This window comes from Motacilla alba, chromosome 4 (genome assembly GCF_015832195.1).
Source record: "Motacilla alba alba isolate MOTALB_02 chromosome 4, Motacilla_alba_V1.0_pri, whole genome shotgun sequence".
Lineage (NCBI taxonomy): Eukaryota > Metazoa > Chordata > Aves > Passeriformes > Motacillidae > Motacilla > Motacilla alba.
In genome coordinates this window covers 38,238,752-38,262,635 of record NC_052019.1, presented here as the reverse complement: position 1 = coordinate 38,262,635, position 23,884 = coordinate 38,238,752, and the positions used below count along the sequence as shown (strand labels likewise).

At 37.0% G+C, this 23,884-nt stretch overlaps 1 protein-coding gene across 4 annotated transcripts in view; it reads left to right on the top strand.

Moving 5' to 3' along the window:
- Nucleotides 1–21,368, top strand: part of TLL1 (tolloid like 1) — a 128,001-nt gene extending 106,633 nt beyond the window's left edge. For 3 of the 4 annotated variants that reach the window (XM_038134891.1, XM_038134894.1, XM_038134893.1), the window contains 5 exons: nt 5,896–6,021; nt 7,364–7,491; nt 12,166–12,379; nt 17,461–17,711; nt 19,347–19,481. In XM_038134891.1, the coding sequence (XP_037990819.1) occupies nt 5,896–6,021; nt 7,364–7,491; nt 12,166–12,379; nt 17,461–17,711; nt 19,347–19,481 (854 nt within the window). Of the gene's footprint in view, nt 1–5,895; nt 6,022–7,363; nt 7,492–12,165; nt 12,380–17,460; nt 17,712–19,346 lie in introns of all 4 variants that reach the window. The other variant, XM_038134892.1, reaches the window with a different exon arrangement.
- Nucleotides 21,369–23,884: the final 2,516 nt, after the last annotated feature.

Here is a 23,884-nt window from a genome sequence, read left to right as displayed (position 1 = left end):
AGAAGTGGAAGTTTATATCGTATGAGGACTTACACTGTTGAATAAAGTTACACATGCGTGAAGCTTAAGATGTGAGGAAATATTTGCTCAACAGTGGCCTCTGCAATTACCCATTGAGTGAGGAATATAGAAATCTGGCTCTGGCAGGCAACTACTCATTGTTTGTAGCTAAAGTTTGCTTTTTGTTCTCCTGCCGGTTTACACACACACATAGGGGTAGGTAACTTACCTTGTGTAAAACAACAAAAGCCACCAGTTCCATCTGTCCACCTCCCAAAACCAGATGTCAAAGAGAAGAATTTGGGAGTTGAATTGTGCCCCAGATGTTTTGATAGCAGTGAAAAATCTTAATCTGGAGAATCCTGAATACACTTAGTGTGTAGTAAAATATACCACCATTATTAGCATTTGCTTGTTTAAAATATTTAATCAAAACTGATATGAAATGGCCTTTCATTGATTACTGCTAATAACTAATAATTATGACTAATAAGAATCTGTACAATGTATAAGGAATGTGGTTTGGAAAGCGAAAAAATATCTACCAAGGCAAACAGTTTAGACTTTCAGTATTTTCTTATTATGACTATTTTGACGCCTTTATTAAGCAACTGTGAAAGATGGAAAGAGGTGTTTTGTCTCATACAAAGGCGTAACAAACATTCCATCTCTTTAAAGTATCTCTTTCCTAATAATTACATTTCTCTGGCCATAATCTTCTGCAGATCCACCTTTACCTACAGTAACACATTTTACTTTTAAATTTATGATTTACATAGCAAGAAGCATTCAAGGTTTACTCATTATTTGTAGTAAATACATATGGGCACACAGCAGAAGCCCACAACTAGTCATTTTATGTTGGTCTAGTTATGACAGCAGGATTTGTCACATTGGCTTTTTGCAGGAATATATATTGATATGTACAAGTTCTAAAGACTGCAAATGAAGTTTGTTGAATCTTTTTAAGATCTTACAGATATTTCAGATAAGACTAGCAATGGTAGTGTAGTTATTTATATAAGCTCCTTAGTTCAGAAGTTGTGTTTCCTGGACATCCTGGTCATTTATACAGCTATAGTTAGTTAAATTTTGGTTCTCATTAAAGTAATAATTCATCTTCAGATATGAATTTATTTATTTTGCTCAAGGGACTTTATTTAAATGAGTGGGTTCCACCAATGCTGTATCTTGGGGAAGGACTAGGCTGAAGGTCATGGATTACAAAGCGTCAAGTTGTAATTCTTCAGAACTGATTTTTGCTTGTATATTTCAGTTCTGGATGAAATGTTCTTATCTTTCCCTCACAAGGTAATTGCAAAAAGAAATGTTTAATTGATGTCATTGATCACAGAATAAATTCTTTAGTCAGGGATAAGTTTGAATGAACGTGTTTTGTAGTGAATAGAAATGTGTGATGTTCCTAGATATAGTATATATCTAATCCTTTTCAAAAAAAAAAAGATAGTTTGATATAAAAAGCCTTTGAATCTGTAAGTATGTAAATTTGCTGAGTGCTTCATAATGCATTCCTGTCAGCATTTCATATGAGTTCAAAAATCTGAATATAGTATGAGTATTTTTTTTATTCTTTCTCAACTATCTTCCATTTGTTCTAATTTCTAGCAGATTCCATTCTTCTATGTCATCTGGCTTTCCCTGTTTGACAATGTTTTCTGAGTAAAACAGAAATTTTGTAATGCTTGAGAAAAATCAAACTTCTGAACTTAAAGTATCTAAAAAGAAGATGTCATCTCCAAATAATTATTCAGACATCTTAGGACTGTCAGAAAACACTGTTACTTTCTTATCCCAGAATTCCTTAATATGGGCATAATATGCTGTTGTCAATGAAGAACAGACTTGAGACTTCAAGTATTTTGACTTTTGGGAGTTGATGACATAATTTTTCAGGTGATGAAGTGCTGGTTTTTTTCCCTGTTTATATGTATATTAATCTTCAGATCGCAATAATTTTAGAATGATATCTGGGTAGAAATACTTTGACTGACACTTGATTGCAGGCATTTACCAGTTGTATTAATTGAATCACAGTAGATGTGAAAGCATTTTGTTACAAAGACATAAATAATGACAAAAAATTTAAAGAGTAAAACACTACATCTTGCACTCTATTCACCAGTAAAGGCCATATGCAATGCTCAGCAAGATAGAAAGGTGGATAAATTAAATTAGTGTGGAGATTAGGAACTGAAAAATGTTCCTCAAGCACAGCCAAAAACTACTATTTTCTTCAGCTACTCTTTTGGTGGTGAATTCTGCACCACAGCTAGAGATGAGGAAGCATGGCCCAGCTCCAGCTCAGACGACAGAAAGCAGTTTTTGGGTGGTTGAAACGTACTGTGATAAACTGTGAAAGCAAACAGTGACATAGGGCAACAGATGACCTGCATTAGAAAGGTATTTATGTTGATACAAGACAACATGTAATTATATTTTTGGCTGTAAAATAGTGTTAACAGCCAGACAGGTGCTACTGGAAAGTGAGAATTTTTTTTTCAGCTTTCTGTAAAATTTACATTTGATGGGACAGTTCTGAAGAAAGCTCAGTTAGGAGTCTTTGTGGGATCTAACTGAACTACATAGATTCTATTGTATATTTATAATCAAGTTTCTTAGATAAAGAGAGGAAACTAGGGGGTCACTATATATATTGGGTTTTTTTTAAAATTATTAAAACTTCTTGGAATTGGATATTAGGCTTCTAAACAAAAAACTTCAAATAATTAGTTTTTTATTCTTCTCCCTCTGTCTGTCTTCTGTCCTCCTCTGTCTCCCACTTTTGTAATAAGAGCAAGACATAGGAGTAAGTCCCTGCAGGACTCAGCACACACTACTGGGCCTGTAAGACTAGAGAAGTATTAAATAATTCCAAAATATATTTAAATACCCTTTTTTTCTGTGATCTTTCTGAAAAGATGACCTAAGGATTAGTCATAGTTTGTCGTTAAACTGCTTCCATTTATCATAAGTTTCAGACTTGAGTGTTTTAAATGAACATGACTGATTCTTTGCCTAAATATTAAAAATATACATGGGTTTTGATATAACATAAAAATGAGGTTTTTTGGGACATCTCTTCTTGGGTGGTGATTCATTGAGAAGTTAAAAAGAGAAAGCTAGAATGTTCCTAGCCTTGAACAAAAACTCATCTCTGGTGCCATCCTGGTACATTTTTTTCCACAGACAAGAAAGCTGCCTGCAAAGAGAAAATTTTTGTTTTTGAATCTTGCATGGACTTGGTACAGGTGCCTTCAGGCCGAGTACGTATTATTCACAGACTGGTGGCCTCTGAGGGTCTCAGAGGTACGACCATTTGTCCTCAGAATGATTCAATCTATTATTTTCTTGAGAATGGATCTTTTCTTCTTCTGTGTACTGAAATGAGAAAAGAAAGTATCCATTTAAAATTGGGGGTACTCACTTCCATCTGTCAGCATAACAAATGGCTTTGTTTTTACATGGCAAAACATTTGTTCTTGTAACTAATACAGACTAATTGTTTTTTTTTTTTTTTTCACAAATTTTTAAACTGGGCAATCAGTTTGACAGAAAGTCTGTTCTCAATTATGAAGTGTGAGGAAGGCTTGTTCAACAGTTGCATCCTTGATTAACTATATACAAGTAATTATTGTAGGTCAAATGTGTTCCAAAACTTCTCCTTTCTACCTTCTGTCCATTATTTTATTTCTGAGGACATCCAACGTGGGACTATTTGTTTATGCACTTGTCTCCTAAGAGATTATTTTACAGAATATAAGCATATCTAATGTTAAAATACTTTTCAGTGTTTTCGTAGAGTTTTGTGGATGATGAAAATGGACAGGGCTTTTATTTATTTAGAATTTATGTACGTACTCTGTACTTGAAAGCCTAACTTGAATGCATTTTGAGCTTGCCTTCCTTTCATTTTGTTATTCTGGTGGAAAATTACAAACTAATGCTCAGGAGGGAAATATTGAAGACTTTTGTTCATAATAGTTCTAATTTCTCAGTTGCTTGCTACTGTTCTTCACTTGCAATGTGGAATTAATTCATGATCGTGCTTGCTTTTGCAAAATTATGACTTTGGTTTGAAATTGCATAGATTTGCTACCTCAGGGATTCACTTTGTCAGGTGCATAAATAGTGTGTTGTGGAGCTTCTGTGCTTCCTTTCCTCATCAAAATGACAAGTAATATCTCTTTGAATGTATGGTTCCAAGAGGTATCTATGTTTTCAACTGCTTCTTAACCTTCAGATCTGCGCACATTTGCAGAAAGCTTCCATAAACTTTCAACGCAAACAGGTTTGAGAGTTACAGTACAAAATGCAGTGGATGCTTGGGTTTGACTTGCAGAAATTACCTATAAATGCACATTATCATCTTGTATTATAAGTAGAAGCTGATTTTTATGGAAAGACCTGTGAGTCAACAGGTCGAGTGCTGAATACGTTTCAGCAGAGGAAGATGACGTGTATGCAATTACAATGCAAACTTCCTTTGTTGTGTTACTGAATATGAACATCACTAAGGGCAGGGAGAAAATGCACGAATAAGACAATGAAAAGAGTCTTAAATTATCCATGGTGGCTTCTAATCTATAGAAATTCTGGCTCTACCTGCTGAAGTGTGAAATATCACATTGCCTTGTTTGGAGATAATGTTAACTGTTGCTTTCCAAGGTAAATAAGACTGAAGGTGGTAAATGGTCTGCATTCCAACCCACAACAATCAGACCTCTGGGATGACCAAAATTCCTTTGCTCTTTTTCCTCCTTTCTTTTGCATGTTGAAATGGCACATTTAGCAAAATACAGTGGAGGTTTAATATGTGTGTATTTATATGCATGCATTCATAAATGCATATAAATATATATGTGTGTATATATATATTATATCTAAGAATGTATGCGTGTGTGTGTTTATATTTATAGTTATATACATGTGCACACGTATATGCATGTATGGGTATATACATGTGAGGAGTAGTCTGCCTCTTTTAAAGGGACCAGCCTCACCTAAAGCAAGAACAGCTGAATGACATAGGAGCGTGGCAGCAGAGGCCTCTTGCTACAATGACAGCCTGTTAATCTAGTTTGGCTTTTTTCCATGCAACGAATTTGTAGCTGTTTAATGCAGGTCATATTTCCTCCACTACTCTCTGCTTTATTTCTAACACACTAAAAGCTCTTTTGAAGGATTATATGTTAATAAACAGAACTGCGTGCTACATTGTAGCTCTTGAGCTAACTAATGCCAAATTCTTTTTTTTTTTTCTTCCAATGAAATGTTTTTCTTTTTGTGATGGTCTATAACGTCCAGATTCATTAAAAGTAAAGCACACTGTCACTCTGCTGGGGAAAAAGCCTAACTTATTAGAAAAGCTTATGTAAAATCTTTCTCTTCTTACATGTTTAATATGTAGAAGCTGAAGTCTTTTTTGATCTATGTGTTCCCTTCAAGATATCACCATTAAATTATGGAATCTGCCCAAAGCTGGAATAATTTGTGTTGTCCATAAACTACACTACCATTGTTTACTAAGATAAAACTGGATATTTATGAAACTTTTACCAGCTAGACCACTTGAAAGAGTAAAAGCTGGTGAATCTCTTACCTCCTTTGTTCTAGTTTGTTTGTTATACTAGTGTTCTTCTCCCTTGGGAACTAATGCTCATTTCCTAGAAAGATGAGCCAGACTCTTTGTGCCACAGTGCAAGGCTGCAGGCTGAGCAAAGAGTGACCTAAAACTAAGGCACCACAAAAGTGCCTGACTGGGAGGAGTGACTGTGCTGTAGCTTATCCTGCTCTGGCCTCAGGCTCGGTGCTCCTCTTGGTAGCAAGGTCTGCTGGGAGCTGTGTGCTCACCTGAGCTTGTTGCGTATTTTGTAGACAAGGATGAGTGTTCGAAGGACAACGGTGGCTGCCAGCACGAGTGCATCAACACAGTAGGGAGCTACGTCTGCCAGTGCCGGAACGGATTTGTGCTACACGAAAATAAACATGACTGCAAGGAAGGTGAGCAGGAAGGCAGTGGAGTGGTTGGTTACACAACTGTCTTGCAGAAAGCTTTCTGCAGCTCTCCTTTCAAACAAAAGAAAGGAAAACAAGATCTTGGTAATGGGATTTTAGACATTTGGGCTTAAACACAATAACATCCCTCCCCTTTCCCATCCCCTCCATCCCCGGCATTTGTGTGGGCTGATTTTGAGGTCCACAGGAATGAAGTTTGGAAAACTTGGGATCGTTGGTACTTTCAATAGTTCTGTGAAGTGTAGAATATTTAAAGCTCTGATAAATTATTTATCTAAGGCTGTATTAAACACAGGGGTAGAGGTTCTAGAGAGAAGCCTGGTAAAGTTGTGATTAGCTGCTCTCAGTAACAGTTAATTTCCTCATAGCCAGGTTGACACCATATCTACCCTCTCTGGGTTTGGTTTAGGAGACGTATTTAGACAATCTAAGTTCCAGTCAAAGCCTTGCACATCTTTTTTCCTCTTGGCTCTCTCGAGGTGTGGCTACCTTCAAGAAAATATTAGGCTTTGGGACTTAAATAGAATTTAAATTCTCTGCAAATGAACCTCAAGTGTGCAATATCATGAGAGCAGCTGTAATGTCTCAATGTTTTCTAGCATGGATTTAGTCTGAGGGTAAATACATGCCCTTTGTGAATCATTTGCATTTTCACTGGTTTTGGAATGCTACTTGCTTACTCTAAAAGTCTTTTTCTCAAACAATTCTCTGATATTCGGAAAGCAATTTGAGATTGTTAAAACTAAATACAAAATGCCTTCTTTTAGTTCTGGGTACTAGTGGTTTAGTTGCAAAGTCAGTGACTAAGCTGCTCTTTGTACATAGTCACAGTTTAGTCTTAGCTGTTCTCACATTGTGTATACATATACCTAGAAACAGTGGTTTACAAATCAAATTGATTGCTCTGTAGCTGGAGTGAAAACTACCAAGAAGAGGAAAAAAAATTGTTCGAGAAATTTCTTTTGGAGTAGTGAGATTTTCATATGGATTTAAACACTTGTATATAGGATGGGGGGAATAGGAAAATACTTGATTTTTTTAAAATATTTATCTTATCTTTATTCCTGTATAAGACTTTTTCTGAAAAAAGCCATCACTTGTAAACAACAGTGTATGTTTCACAACAATCCAAAAAGAAACATGCTGGGTTAATGCTCTAAAGCACATGCCTGAGGGGAATAACATGACTGTGCACACTGAAAAGCATGCTTACCTATCTTCCTAAAGATCCTTTTCAATTGGTGGCTGCCCTGACAAATAATATACTTTTTTGACTACTTCTGAATGCTGACCCCCAGACTAACTGATGCTATCCCTATTGGCACAGCTGAGTGTGAGCAGAAGATCCACAGTCCCAATGGCATCATCACAAGTCCCAACTGGCCCGACAAGTATCCCAGCAGGAAGGAGTGCACGTGGGAAATCAGTGCCACCCCTGGGCAGAGGGTCAAACTGGTGAGTCTCTGCCTTCCCTTCCTTTTCAGCTTTTCTTCCATCAAATCAGCTTCTCAAATGACTGCTCAATGATATGAAACTGTTACTAAACTTTACTGTCAGTTTGCATCCCAGAGGTAAACTATTTTAAAAACTTGCTGAATCCTGTCCATTTCTGGCCAACAGGGACTACTCAATATGATAGAGTTGTGATTTAAGTTTATGGTGATTGGAAATACTCTGTACAGTGAAGGCAGAAGGAACGCTTTCCTCCTGTCAGACTTTACTATATCATTGTTGCAACTCATAAAACTTCTTGTGCAAAGTTTTGGCAAATGTGGCAGAGGCCATTTACACAAATTCCAATATATAGAAAAAGCAAAATTTTGAGTTATGAGCAGTCCTCTACACACACCTTTTCCTGTTCTGTTTTCTTGAGGAGGAAGAAAGATAAAACCCCGGGAATCTGGATTTCTCAGTTTAAAGGGATTTCAAATTTTAGCATAAGTAGAAGAGCAGCCTGGAGTAGATTTGTGAATTTTGTGTCCAGCTGGCTGAGGACAGTGCTGGTGTCCAAAGACAGGCCTAGCAGAGCTTAGATAGCTTTGCAGGTTGACTGAGGTTATGTAGCCTCTGTATGAGACCACAGGCACAGTCCTGCCCACAGGGTTTTTGCTTTGAGCTCAGCCCCAGCATTTCTTCTGCAGCTTACTTGCAGGACACGCACAACAAAAGCTGGCCTTACAGATATTTAAACTTCTTAAATTGATTTTTCAACTGTTTAGGAGCAAATAAAGTTAAGCAGAGAGATGTCTCTGTTTCAGAGGTAGAAGCAATAGCCAGTACTTATGCAGGGATGAAAGGTGTATTCCAATCTCATAACTACTGCCCTTAGCAAACCCTAACCTCTTGTCCTAGTTTTGCCTGGGGTAGAATTAATTTTATTCACAGTGGCTGGTATGGATGTGTGTTGAACAATGTTGATAATACAGAGATGTTTTTCCTATTGCTAAGCACGGCTTATGCAGAACCAAGGCTCTTTCTGCTGGCAAGAAAGCTGGGGTTGCACAGAAAGCTGGGGGGAGACACAGCCAGGACAGGTGGCCCAAACTGACCACAGGGATATTCCAGACTGTATGACATCATGCTCAGGATATCAAACTGGGGGAAGAAGGAGGAAGGGGATGGTATTTGGAGTGGTGGTGGGGCCCATGTGATGGCTGAACACCTGCCTGCCCATGGGAAGCAGTGAATTCATTCCTTGTTTTGCTTTACTTGTTTGTGCAGCTTTTGCTTTCCTATTAAAATATCTTTATCTCAGCCCACAAGTTTTCTGTCTTTTCACACTTCCAGTTCTCTCTCCAGTCCTACTGATGGGGCAGTGAGCAAGCAGCTGTGCGGGGCTTGGCTGCTGCCAGGGGTTAAACCACTCCTGTTACTGGCGCTGATGTGGGATTGTATATTGATCCCTGTTTGCCAAATGTAAACTGTACTGGAGGGGATGATGGTGGTGGAGAAGGAGTGGTGTGCATGCTCTGTCCATTCCAAGGGTGAAAAATAGGTTTCTAATTCAGGCAGCCTTCCTACTGCTGCTTCTGAGCAAGTATTCTTCATACTGGCTGAATAAACTAAAGCCAGCCAGGTATAGGCATGTTACTGTAAAAGCTTTTCCATTGCTTATACCCACAGCAGGCAAAATTCCAACCTTCAGATATCTTCAGCAAAATATTCCATGGTCTACTTTACAAAGAAAAGGTTTTTTTTTTTTAATTGGCTGTTGCCAGTGGAACTGGAAAAATAGACAGAATTTTACTAGATAGAATTTTCGACAATACCTCCATGATTTAGAGTCTGAGATCTGCTCTTTTGTGCAAACCAGTAGGGTCAATTGCTAAATTCTGTCTGTACAATATATTTAAGTTGTGTAGAACAGCAAGGTCCCGCATCAATATTATTAATACCATAATTCCACATAGGATGATTTATTTTTTCTTCTACACCGTGTTTAAGTTTAATTTTCATAGTTTTCTTGTTCAAATTGAGGAAGGGAATTGGTTACTTTATGTTAACAACCCGCAAGAATTATGAGGCTGTGCTTTCTTTTTTGAGAGGGGTGTGTGTATTGAAACAAATATTTTGTTGTGATTGCCCTCACTCTGCTAACCATTGAAAAGTGTCTTCCTGAACGGGCTAAATTCAAGTATTTGGTGCAATTAAGAAGCCTATGAAAAAAAAAGGATATGCACTCCAGAACTTTTAAATGAAGCATGTAGATAAAGATGGCTTTGAAAATGTACATAGCAGAGAGACTGATTTCCATGAGCTAATCAGCCGGATGTTTATAAGACACATACTTAAGTGTCCCCTCCAGGCAGCTGTCCATAAGTGCCACCAACGTATCTACTCGGTTGAGTGGTGTAGATAGAAGGGGCTGGATGGTCAGAAGCTATATGTAACATTTCTGAACACCATTCCCACTAAGGAGACAAATCACATGCAGTTAAAATAGTCATGGTGGGGTAGGAATTCACCAGTATTTGTCCCAGGAAGAGAGGGTGTGATTTAATTATACTACCAATTTTATTAGATCATTTGTGAGCTCTGTTGGCAGCAACTGTTCAGTTATGTTTAAGGGAAGTTTGTGTCAGTTCTCCTCTTTCAAACCAGCAAGGAACTGGCTGACCTTTAAAAAACTGAGACTGTCTTTGGGTATTTTAAAATATCAGACATTTTGAGATTTTAAACGACTGTGCGCATTAAGGTCTGGTTTTCCTTTAAAAAGCACGTTTTTCTTGCATTCTCTTTGGAATTGCTAGAATAGATTGCTATACCCGCAACAGATTTAGGACTTTTCCTGGTCATGTTTGAGGGACCCAATATAACATGTACTGTGCTTCTGCAGGCTTGGGAATCCCAGTGAGAAGTCAAATATTAAAAATAATAGGTGTGCCTTACAGTTCATAATGAGATATGCTTCCTGGAAAGGATAGGTTTTGTTGGGAGTTTTTTCATGCTGGTGAGAAGTGAACAAAACAGATGTAATTTTCCTCTAAAACAAATGAATTTCTGCAGGCTGCTCTTAGATCATGGCTATTGCTCCCATTGATTGGTTGGCTTGACTCAACACTGTGTTTAACTAACTCCCTTACTGAGACTTAGTCTCTCAGCTTTCTGAGTTTTCTTAATCCATCAGATTTTATTGTGGTATAAATGACAACACATAGTTGGCATCATAAAAGTAGGATGGCTGACCACAATTTAAGAGCAGCAGGAGTGACTGCTGTACAGCTGTTTTCATTGCCTCTGCACTTTCAGTCCCTTAATGTAAACCCCAAACTTTCACAGTGAAACGAGCCTGCATCCACTACATCACACAGCTCGTCACATAAAATAAGTGTTATTCTGAATATTGAAGTTCTCTGGGGGAAAAAAACCAACTTTGTCTTAGCTCTTTAGGTCAGCTTTTAATATAAATTACCATTGCATTTCACACTCTCAGGGTTCCACAAGTGATTTGGTAGGTCAGATTTGTTTTGGTGTCTCAGAGAGAATGCTTAATTGTGGTATTTGCTCAGTATTTGATAGTTCAGTTTTATTCTTTTTAATTATTGTTTCTTAATTGGGTTATGGGATTTTGTTTGGGGCCTTCTGGAGTTTTTCTCATAAACAGTCAGCTACATGACTACCCATGAAAGCATGTGTACTTGGTAGTTTTATGCTGTTTTGTTGAACAAAATAGATTTTGAATTCCACCTTAAATTATAGCTTACTCTATACAAAATTCACAAAGATGTATATTGCCTTCACAGTGTTTACATGAGGAGAAATGACCAGATATTAAGCTTCACGGTTGTTGAAATTTAGCCCTGGTCAAAAAGTCTTACCTGAAAAAATCTTACGATATCCTCTTCAAATAAATTTGTTTGCATCATTCTAGTCTTGGAAGAGAGACTTCCAGATCTGAAATGCGGGTATTAGTTGTATGTGTGTTAACAGTTTCTGTCAGGCATGACATACGCTTTTTGGAAGTATCTGAAGTTTGTTCTAACAAACAATTAACACAATTTTGTTGTTTTTCACGATGCATTTGCTGGCAAAAACGTGACCTTAGCATGAAGGGTGAAGTCTGAAACATCATTAAGTTGAAAGAATAAAAAAATAGATTTCTAAATAATAGATTAGACAGTATAACTTTCATGCATAAACCTTCATGTGGAAAAGTCATTCTCAGAGGTTGTAGTTGCAGTGTGATGTAGGTTTTTGAAAAGGGCAGGGGGGAGCCATTATGCTTTGCAGATGTTTCAATCAATCCTCAACAATGCAAGGAACAGTAATTTCTGACTGTTTGCTGTTTTCAATGCTCTGTGAAATTTGGAATAATCCTAAAAACAGTGCAAATTTATCAGAAAGGCAGCAATATTCTAGATTGAATATTCTCTTATAGCTGGTAGTTGTTACAAAGATGCTAGTGCCTTTCTGTATGAAGGATGATGCACTCTTGAAGTTCAGTGTCTTTTATTCCAATAAAAGTTCAATAAGATCAATATGTTAGTCAAATCTACAGGCTTGTAGAAGCAGTAATGTTAAATCTTTCATTTTAACTGCATCCTTGTATTCTGTAACATATTAACATAAATATGTATGTACTGTGTAAATACAGTCCCACAATGGGTAATTTTACTTTTTCTCCCCTAGACATTCAATGAATTTGAAATAGAACAACATCAAGAATGTGCTTATGACCACTTGGAAGTGTTTGATGGCGAAAGTGAAAAATCACCAATCCTGGGACGCTTATGCGGCAATAAAATACCAGATCCTCTCATTGCTACTGGAAACAGAATGTTCCTCCGCTTTATTTCTGATGCTTCAGTTCAAAGAAAAGGCTTCCAAGCAACTCACTCTACAGGTCAGAGATCAGGATGTGCTTTTTACTAATAACTTACCCATTGTTCTTTAGTGGTAGATATGCAGACTTTTTTTTTTTTTTGTAAGAATGGGATGAGTTCACAGATGTAACAGCTGTGTCTAATGAAGCCTTAAGCCCAGTAGGAAAAGTCTGAGATTGCAGAAAGTATTCTCTAATATTTTAGATATTCCCTTCTCCCTGTCTGTCTCTCTTATAGGTGAGAAATTAAAAGGTGTTGAAACAGAGTCAAATAAGAAATGAGGTTCCTCAGGATTCATGACTTGAGATCATTAAAAAATTGAATATCTTTTCAGTGTGTTTGTGATGACAACACTTAACTGGGACATGTGATGCACCTCCATTATTTTCCTGTTCTAACTTAAACAAAAATCTGGGTTTTGTGTAAACAGATATTTCTTTCCAATAGTGCTTAAAAGGAAAGATAAACCAAAGAAGAATAAGAAAAAACAAAACATTAAAGACTTTCTCAGGACCTTTAGAGTATAATGCTCTTCATGTTTACCATTCAATTTTCTTGTTTGGCAGAATTTACTGAAATTGGAAACAGTGGTTTGTAATTGCATTTATGAAGTTTTTGGTACATTTTCAGTGTATAGATTTTTTTTCCCCTGATGTTGCTTGACTTACAGTGGCCTCTAGTGCTGAAGCTCTGAACATCCAGTGCCTGCAGTAAAACAAGGGGATTTGGGACTTTTTGACCTTTATTTTAGTCTTCAGTTATAATGTTTGTCTTTACTTTCCAGAGTTCATTCTTATTTATCCAGGCAATAAATAATTCAGAAAACATTTCATAAATTTATCTTCTAGAAGATAAGTTTTAATGACAGGTAATAGTTATTAATAGAATTATCAAGGTAATGAGTTTTATTACATTGTAGTAAAATTAGTAATATAATATATATTATATAAATATAATGATATTAATAGTATATATATATATATATATATATATATATATATATATATTGTAATATTACAAGGTTAATGTAATATGACATTACCCAAAGTAACCATCAAGTTGATGGGTAATGCTGAGCTAAAAAATCTTCATATATATCAATGCTCTCATTTTGTCTTTTTTTCCTTCTGATTTGCTCCAAATAATTAAAAATCTTTGGTAATTTAATTTCCCTTTCAGAGAAAGACAGTAGACAACAGTATATGAAATCTTTGTGATCTGGGCCTTGAAAGTGAGAAATTTAGCTACCTGTAATTCAGTTTGTTTTTCTTGTGGAAAATCCTCTTTTACAAGCATGCAATGTTTTGTGTTCCCTACTACAGTAACATTTTCTCTTAGATACAAAATTGGATAGAAGTACTAATTACCCATTTTTAATTACCTGAGGGTATATAGTTAAAGGTCAGAACTCTTGCTAGAACAGGTGTTGTAAAACTGCTGTCTCATTTATTGTCCTCACTTTCAGTTTGCAGAATTGGAGCAGTCAGTATGTGAACAAAGTTCAGATGTATACTCCCTAAATTCTAAAGATTTTAAGTTTTTGTATGCCTTGCTGAGTTTTATGTGCCTTAGATATGAAAACATTTATAGCATGGACAAGCATGTGCTTTTCTGAGAAACTGAGAAAAATAAAATCTACCTGGATTTTAAGAATGCTATAAAAAACTACAAAGTTTACCTCCTTAAGAGAGGACATTTATTTCTGTCAGCTGCTGTTGCACAGACTGCTCCCTGTGATGAACCCTCATCTCTGGCGTGTACCTGGAGGTGGTGTTTGAATGAGGGACAGCTCAGGTCTCACAGTCTGTGAGCCAAACACTGTGAGAATTTTACTCCTGTGCTGTGGGCACAATGTGAATAGCAGATACCTAACAAGTGTATGGACAGAGGATTGTGTTCCCTTAGTTCATCTTTTCTAGGAAAAACTGATTGATGGTGTGCAATGGAAGTAGACAAGGTTGTGTTCGATCCTGCCCAGCTGTGCAGACAGACAGGGAGTGCTGAGGAAGCTGTTCCCGTCACTTCTAACATGTTGGCAGAACTCACTGACTGAAGGGACTGCTGTAACACAACAGCAGTGAACGAGGAGCTGGATTCTGTGCCCAGAGCTGTCTCTGCTGCTGCATTCCTGCCTCTTCATGATTTAATGGCCCCTTATTATTCCAGTGGATACTGTCGATGATGATGATTTCCCTTCTGTGACACTTTTTGGCTTGAAGCGCTATCCAGTTTCCAAATTTCTATTTCATATTTCAGAAAACAGGATAAAAATGTTGCAGCAAATACAGTAAAGTTTAAAAAAGTAAACTGGATAGAAAGGCTTCCTTGGGTGGAGTAAAACTTATAAAATGCTGTTTTGAAAGTGCAACACAGTTTTAGAAGGAGATTCTGTCATATTTTCCCCTCTCAGAAAAGGCATAACCCATCCAAGAGGAATTCATAAAAATGCTCCTGACAGAACATTAAACATCATTGCTCAGGGAGTGATCTGTCTGCCCTAACTCAGGCATCTAGTTCTCTTCTGGACAGTTTCATTTATGGTGCCTGGCTTCCAGCCACTGCTCTGGAAGGTTGCAGATCTACTGTAGGTCCTATTTGTATCTTTCAATTCCAGGAGGATGTCTCAAACAAATTTGGCTATCTCAGATGTCACTCAGTCTAGATGCCTGCATTTCTTCCAAAATAGCTGTAATATTTCAGTATGGGAGTGCTGAATCAAATTTATAATCTTGTTTCATTATTTCAGATGGTGTGGGTTTCACCTTTTCCCAACTGTCTGGCTTGTTAAACAATCAGGAAACTACTGCTTGATTTGTTCTGATGTTTGTAAGAAGCCTAAAAGTCCCCAGAAAAGTCATGAAACATGAGAGGGCTTTTGTGCCTTAGATGATCTAGAAAGAGTCTTTCACTGCAGCTATGAGATCACCATGGTTTTTACAAGTTGGACATATTTCCTTACAGTCAGAAGCAAACACCCTGCCTACAGCAGGGCAGCTGTGCCTTCACAGTGGAAACCACAATGGGTCAGCTCTGGTACCAAGGCCAAGCAAGCAATGCTGCACAGCTCTGCTCTGTTCTGTGCCTATCCCTTGTGTCCCAGTGCAGAGCCTTGTTGGGCAGGCTGGATGTAGACTTCTGAAACTACAGCTTCATTCTTAAGAAACTGAAAATTTGGCTTGTAATTTCTATTCTAAAGTATGAGGCTATAATCTGTGAGAGAAGGGCAGGGGAATGGGAATTGCCATTTTCTGTGGTTGTATGGCTGCAACTTTCATTTAAGCTCCTGTCTTCTGTAGCAAGCAGAGGGAGAGAATGCAGACAGTTCATTAAATGTTTTCTTGTTTGCAGCTGCTTGGTGTCTGAGGCAGTGAGATGTTCCTAATGTTGTCAAGAGTCCAGTCAAACAAAAAATAAACCCAAAACAACCCCCTCTCCCCTCAAAAAAAAAAAAAAACCAAAACAAAAAACCCCTAAAACAGCAACAACAAAAAAACCCAAATGAAATTCAGAATAGGGAGAAAAAACAGTAAATTAGAATATCAATGAGAAATAACTGTTTGAACTATCTTTCTTGCCAGTGTTTTATCATGTATCATTATCTTATTTCATTATCTTATATCATATATCATTATCTTATTTGCTCTATAAGAGCAAAAAAAAATGGAAATTTCAGATTGAACTGATCATGCATAATGGATTACTTATAAATTATATTTCCTGGTTTTATTTCTTCATTTCCCTATTAAGAAAAAAACCCCACTCTTTTTAAAAGTAAGGACTTGGTGATTACCATTTCTTAGCTGAAATGTGACTCCTTGCAATATAATAGTGCAATTGGTCATGTTTACTGGGGGTGGAGTCCGTGAAGTAAAATTGAAAGTGTCTCTTCACCAAAACTTAGAAAGATTTGAATCTTGCTCTTTGTTTCTGGTTGCTCTAAAATGATCAATCAATAATATTTACATATTTTTAAATGCAGGTAAAATTATCTGTTTATTTATAAAAATTAAATCTAAACTTGTTATTCTCAATATTTTGTTCAAGCTCATTTGCACTTGCTATTTTGATCAAGTGCTGTAAGAGGTGATTTGTTCTTGATGAGAAACCAAAACAAAATTATTCTGTTTGCATTGAAATCTTCATACATGTAAAGTAAAAAAGCCTGCACCCACCTTTTGTAAATATTATGCATTTTGGAAACAATGCATTTTTTCTCTTAAGTACAATTTTTGTCTGTTCTTCATTGGGTTCTAATAACACTTTTACGTATTTGTTTTACACCTTATTCACCTATACACTAGAGCTAATTCATATTTAAATTCTGAACTCTTTGGGCAATTATAAACAAGCTCTAAAGCCCCACATCCATTTTGCAGCTGTGTAAAAATAGAGATTTATGCTAAAATAATGGTTTTGAGAAAAGACACGGATCTGCTGACAAAGGCTTACCTCATGAACAGGCAGGCTTTCAGCTTCAAGACTTTCTCTGATAGCAGGAACTTTTCTCCTGGCCCACTCTTTTGCAGAGAAAGGCCTGCCTGTGAACTACACAGCAAGCAAGGCAGCAAGCTTTGCATCGGTGTTTAGTATTGAGCTGGCTCTCCAGATGCCACATTATGGTTAAAACTGACGCTACTGTGAAACAAAAGAGTTTTGCACTCAGTCACTGACTACGAGTGTGCTGGAGCTGATCCTCCCCTATCACTTGCAAATGGTGTCATTAACTCCTGTGGAAGCATCACCACTGAAATGTGGGTGTCCTTACAGCAACTGTCTTGCAGGCCACAGGAACCTTTCCATGCCTACTCAAAGACTGTCATACTGCTTGAGCCACATTCCTTTGGTGTTCCCTGTTGTTGTCTTTCAATTGAAAATTATGAACTATGTTCAATTCTCTCTAGTTATAAAAGAGAATTTATATAAGAAAACTCAGAATGATGGAGTTCTATTCATACTGTGTAGTACTTCTCTCCCAGCTTGTTTGATTAACCTGCTTGTGACTTTAAAATGCGCACAGCCTGAATGAGACTGGGTATCTATGAAAACAAAACACAAATTTGCACTGAATAAGCTTCTTCATGTTTTTTCCTCCTCCATTTAGAGTGTGGTGGTCGCTTGAAAGCTGAACTCAAGCCCAAGGACCTGTACTCACATGCTCAGTTTGGTGATAACAACTACCCCGTTCAGGCAGACTGTGACTGGCTGCTGGTGGCCGAGCGCGGCGCTCGCGTCGAGTTAATGTTCCAGACTTTCGAGGTTGAGGAGGAGGCAGACTGTGGCTACGATTACGTGGAGCTTTTTGATGGTCATGATAAGACAGCAGTGAGACTCGGTCGATTTTGTGGATCTGGGGTAGGTAAATAGGTAGAAACGGTTTTATTTTTCATTTTTACAAAAAGAATAAAGGCAGGGCAGAGGAAGGTAAGGGTCATGAGATTCAGTTACTACACTCTATAGTAAAGGTACTAGATTATCTACCTCATATTTCAATGTATAAATTTGCAGGCTTCTAGTACAATCCCTCCCTTCTTACTTATTTTTTGAACAAAGTATTGTAATATTATGTTAAACTTTTAGTAGCTGGCAGTGGCATGTTCATCAGCACACAAAGAAAAGTTAGAAGAGGTTTTTTTCCTTATATAGAGGGAAATGCACCAATGTTGCAAATCATTACATTAAAGTTCTTTGAATTGGAAAGAAGCCACATTTTAAAGTAGGAGGGGCAGCTGGGAAGTATTTATAGTATGTTCATTGACTTTTAAGTCTGATTTTAGGGAAAAAAAAAGTGTTCCTAACTTGGGTGATTAATATGGGCCTTAAGAAAACCTTGAAATCCTATATGCATTCTGGCACGTTTTAACTGCAAGACATGGAGAAAGTTGGCCAGATGACACCCTGAAAATGCTGTATCCTATTTCTCATTTTAGACTTGCATTGTTCTACTGGCTGCCTGCCTTGGGAAAACTGGTGCAATGATCCCACAAGTCCTCATCAATTCTTTATATGTTTGCCAGTGCAAGCACACTTTTGTACAAGTACTGTTTGCCTGGATAAAAGGCTTCAAAGACTACATAAGATGACAGGAGCTCTTAAGTAATTATGTGTCACTTTTTTCAGCCTCTGAGCTGGATCAAACATCTTAGTCATTCTGACAAGTTACCTGTAAACTGGCTTAAATCCTTTGAGTGGATTTTTGAACACTAATTAATGATGCACAAAAGGTGCTTCCACTTTAGCTGTAGGGGATGTATTCCTAGGGAAATGCTACAACTGAGTCTAAAATCTACTAATTTACAGAAAACAATATATTTCTTTACAAGTTACTGTATGTTACAAGTAGAAGGGCCACAAACATGAAAATGGGCTGAATTATTTTCTCCTTTTGGGGGTTTGGGGTGGAATGATTGTGCATTGGTGGTGGTTTGGTTCTGATAAGATGTAATTGAATGGTTTCAGATGCCACATAGGATAGATACAATTAAATAGAAAAGCTATTATTGAAAATAAAAAGCAAAATGATCCAAACTGGAGTGGGAAAAATATGTATGTTAGTACATATTACCACTTTCTCAACTTAAGAATAGGGTTTTGATAGTTCAGCTGATACTTCTGATCAATGCACTTCAGTAATAAAACAGGACATCATGAGGGCTGTGAAGAATAAGATAGAAAATAGGTATTGGCCTCTGTTTTTTCTCTAAATGTAGAATATTGTATATGGTCCTGCCAAGTCACTTTCTCCAGCAGAACTAGAGAAAAACTAGGAGTTAGGTTATTTCCTCAGTCTGCCTCTAGCCTATAACTGACAGCACAGTGAGATAGAACTGTTCTGTCTGATGATGTCAGATGGCATTGTATGAGACACAGTGGAATTACATGATGAGGTGTAGCAGCAAAAGGAAAAGAGAAATATTCATAAGGAGAAAAATATTGTATGAATACACAGAGAGGACAAATAATTTTTTTCTTTTTATTAATTTATTTTAGCCACCAGAAGAAATTTATTCAGCAGGAGAATCTCTTTTACTTCACTTTCACACTGATGATACAATCAACAAGAAAGGATTTCATATACGATACAGAAGTATAAAATATCCAGATAGCATGCACACCAAAAAATAACACAAGAACCTCTATGCCAGAAAAGAAGAGTGAGAAAGAAAGAACGCACAGTGAAAAGAAAGGAAGGCGTGTCATTTTTTTTTAAACTGAAGTTATTAGCACAAATGATTAATATAAGTTCAGTTGAAATGCTGACTTATAACTGACTTTATTTCAGAGACTGAAATAAAATAAAAGAATAAATTCATCTACCCCAGTGGAATAGTCAAGACGATGATGTGCAGTCTCCATACTTGACTGTCTCTGCAGAGCTTGTGAAAGGACTTTGCATGCAGGGAGAATAGAAAAGCTTTTTTTCATGGTCTGGTATTTGCTGGAACCACATGTGGATTCAATCAGTTTCATTCAGGGGAAGTGACCCTCTAGATCATTCTTGCTTCTGACAATTGTATGGTGTCTAGAAGGAAAAGAAGCTCTTTTAGGTCACACACTCAAAATACTGTCCTTCTACCTAGTTGCTTTGACTTTGAATCCTGCGTACGGTGTGTACAAGGACTTGGAAGAAGATACAAAATGGGAAGGCCTTCCTGCATTGTTCTGTGTTTTTTACAAATTCACCTGTCATATCAGGTTATCAGTGTTTTGAAACTGGAAAATTCTACTTCTGAAACGTAACTGATCTATAGAGTATTTTGTTTTACTAATGACTGAGAAGTCTGAACTGTTGCATCAGTCATCACTAGTGACCAGTCACTAGCTGACTGAATTTTAATGGCGTAAGCATCTGAAAATGTTTGGTTTACTGGTTAAGTAAGCTATCTCTGATGATGTGCTCTTATTTTGCACTGAATATAGAAAGAGACTGAAATGAAAACCTGTCCTGAATCAAAATCTGTATCCATGAAAAAGAGAAATGGTCAAGGATCATCTGAAACTCCTCCTACTGATTTTTTTTCAGCAGTACATTTGAAACCACTGCTAAGCTTTATTTCTTTGGACCCTTTTGTGAATGAGCTGTTTGCCTGATTCAGTTACTCAGAAATGAAGCTGCAGTAGTGTCCAAAAGACAAGTTTCCCAAAGAGGTTTTTGTTAGTTTTTTTTCCTAAGAGTAAGACTATCCATGATGGTGAAAAAAGCAAAACGAAACAACAGACCCAGGATCTTTTTGATATCAAGTGTGAATTCCTATGGTGCTATTCCATGAACATTAAAAAAAAAACAAACCAAGAAGTTTTAGACTTTTGAGCCAACAGTTTGCAGATCATGAATGTCTCTCTATACCTGGTTGCATCTGGAGAAGGAAGGCTTTACTGCTCCGATGGAAAGTGGGTTGCAATGGCAGTGCTATTCCTGTGGAACAACTACTATTATTGCCTTAGAATCCTCGCACACAATCAGACAGATCTTCCTGTAGATACACTCCTAATTTGATAAATAATTTGACAACTCGAGCATCTTAGCGTACGCTAACAAAAGGATCTTCATGCAAAAGCCCCATCTGCAGAGAGAGATCATCTGCTGTAAATACAGAGACCTGCTTTTGATGTAGAGATATGTTACATTTAGAACTGAGATATTCTATGTGCTTTAGGCCGTACATGGCTCTAGTCATAATGTATATGCATTATGTAAGTATTGTATGAATGAGTGCTCCAGGAGAGTGAGAGGAATTGTGTGGGTGAAAATGAAATTGTTTCTTTATGTGCCAAGTTCTATCAGGACCCTGTTTGACTGTAGCAACTTTTCTTTAAAGGCTTCATAGACAGATAACAAGGACTTCTAGTTTGCAAGAATCAACTTTAAATGAAGTATTATGTTTCACTTACAAGAAATATTATTTTGATATCCTTTGATGTAAGTTGCTACTCAAATTAGCTTAGTTTTTGTTTCCTTCTATGAACATACATTGGCACTAATAAATCTGACCTTTTTTATAAAAATAAAAACTGAATGTCCATATAGGTCTCTTTGCTTGTTTTAACAGTCTTGTTATTACTCATATATATTTTTCTTTTTAGATAGCTGATGTGTGTGAAGTTCAAAAACTTAATCATTTCTGTGTTTTTATAATGCTGCTCCACTGTCTTTTTGGCTCATTTTTCAGGTTGTTTGATCAAGAAATGACCTACAAACATTTTCTCAAAGGTATTTTACTACAAAGTTCAGGCAGAGACATTACTAAAGTTAAAAAAAAAAAAAAAAGTGTATTCTTGATGTTGTTACATAATTTATCAGCTGGGTGGAATTCCAATGCTTGAATTTCTGAAAGGAAAGCAAGCAGCAGCAGAAGCAGTATCTCCCTGGCATGGTTAATCAAAAGAAACTGGGAAAGTCTGAGGCTGAGAGCAAATGCAAGTTTCCATGCTATCTTATTTTCCACTTTTCTGTTCTCGTCTCCCCATAATATTATCTCTCTCTCTCCATTTGCTAAAGTCTTCCTTTTCTCTAAATTTGGCTTTCTTATTCCCCTCAGGATTACTCTAATAACCACAGGGTTGAGCCAAGATCATAACTTTTTGGAAAGGTTTCTTTTGTTGTTGTTGATTCATACAGGCCCCTGTATAAATCCTGCTGTCCTGTATTAAATAGCGCAGCAGGAATGGATGGAGAAGAGGTTGGACTGGGGGCAACACGTTATGGTATATTTCCAAAACCCTGTGGAAGGTGATTCTTTATGGTCATGTCAAAGTATTGCTTTTGAGCACACCATTGCTGGGATTTTTTCACATGGAATATGTAGAAGTCAGAAGAGAGTAGTTGCCATAACGTTAAATACGAAGTTTGATTTTACTTCTCTGATTGGTTCATTCCTTTGTAGATTTCATATGCTTCAGAGTAGCGAAAATGCAGAAGGTGTTTTTAATGATTATCTTGCTGATAAATGGACCATATGGGTTCTATCTTCTCGCTGGCCATGATCCTAGTCAGTGTCTCGTGGTGCTATCAGATGCTATTAAAAACACAGCTATTTACAAGTCCTAGGAGGTTTTTCCTGATGTAATGAAAAATGACATATGCAGTGAACTCCTCCCTTACAGGGGAAGTATGCCTTATAACTAGCCTAACAATAAGAAAAAAATAAAAAATAATTCATTTTTATTTTTGAAATTTTGAAAAGCAGTGTGGGTTATCAACATGTGCAGTTCCAGCTTTGAGATCTAGTTACAGTTCATTTACTGACAGCATTCCCATTAGGGTGAAGATGATACTTGTTCTGCTTCCTATTTGACGCAAACTTTTTGTGACTGTGGCAAAGTCACTGGATTTAAATTACTTTCCCTGGAGTATATCATAAAGTTTTCTTCTCAACTACCTAAAGAGCTTCTGGTGTGCTGAGTATTATTCTTTAATGTTAAATTTAGCATAAAGTGTTATTTTGATGGAATGTACTGGTCTGCATGACTGACAGGCTCTTAGAGAATTTAAGTCTGTGGCAGACCAAATCCTGTGACAAGTATCTCACTCAGATAAGAGGGAAGGTAAGGTATCTTTGTGAGAAGCTTTTCTTGTGTCCTTAAAAAACCCCCTAAACAAACAAAAGAAAGAAAAAGGTTAAGAATAAAAGTCACCAGTTAAAATGGTTGCCTCACATACAAGCTGTGGAGGTCAAGCTCAAGTGAATAAAGCAAGGTAGGTGCACACACAGCAGATTTTCTGTTCTTTGCTGGCCTTTTGTAATAGTCTACAACATATTTGAGTAATATTGCCTTGCTGTGAGACCCATGAAGCTGTGAGTTGACCTAAGCATGGGTGAGAGCCAAATCAGATCCTTAACACAATATTGCAGCGTTACTTTTTCATTTAAAGCAGATTGCTTTTGAACCACTGTAAAAATTAAATTCATTGGATGGAAGCTTTATCCACCTGGGGAATCAGTTTTGCACTTTTGCTATGCTGTTGGGGTGCAAGTGGCACACCCAATTCATTCTAACAGAGGAAATTGTTGTTGACCTCACAGGCTGTGTGTGTGCTGCACTGTGTGCTGCACCACCACAGAGAGTGGTCACTGCTGAGACTCACTGGAACTTTTATAATTAGATGGTTATGTGCCAAAATGTACAGATCTCGGAGTTTGGAGACCTGATATGTGTATGCAATTTCAGGAAAGTATTCAATCTTAAAATAGACCTGGCCAGTAACCAGAGGAGAATTTTGCTTTGACTTCAGGTCTGAAGTTGGGTCCAAATGAATAATAGGAGTGGATGGTTTATATCACCTTAACATACCTCATCATACAGATTGGCAGAACCTTACCAAAGGACTTGCTCTGATTTTGATTTTATCATTGCTGATTATGATTCGATTATTAATTGGTCAGTCAAAAAAAAAAAAAAAAAGAAATGAAAAGAAAGAGGAGCCAGAACAAAGTGCCTGAAAAAGCAAAATATAAAGCTATCATAGATACAACTACATTACATCAAAAAAAAAAAGAAGTCTCTAAAGTCAGCTACTGATATATTAT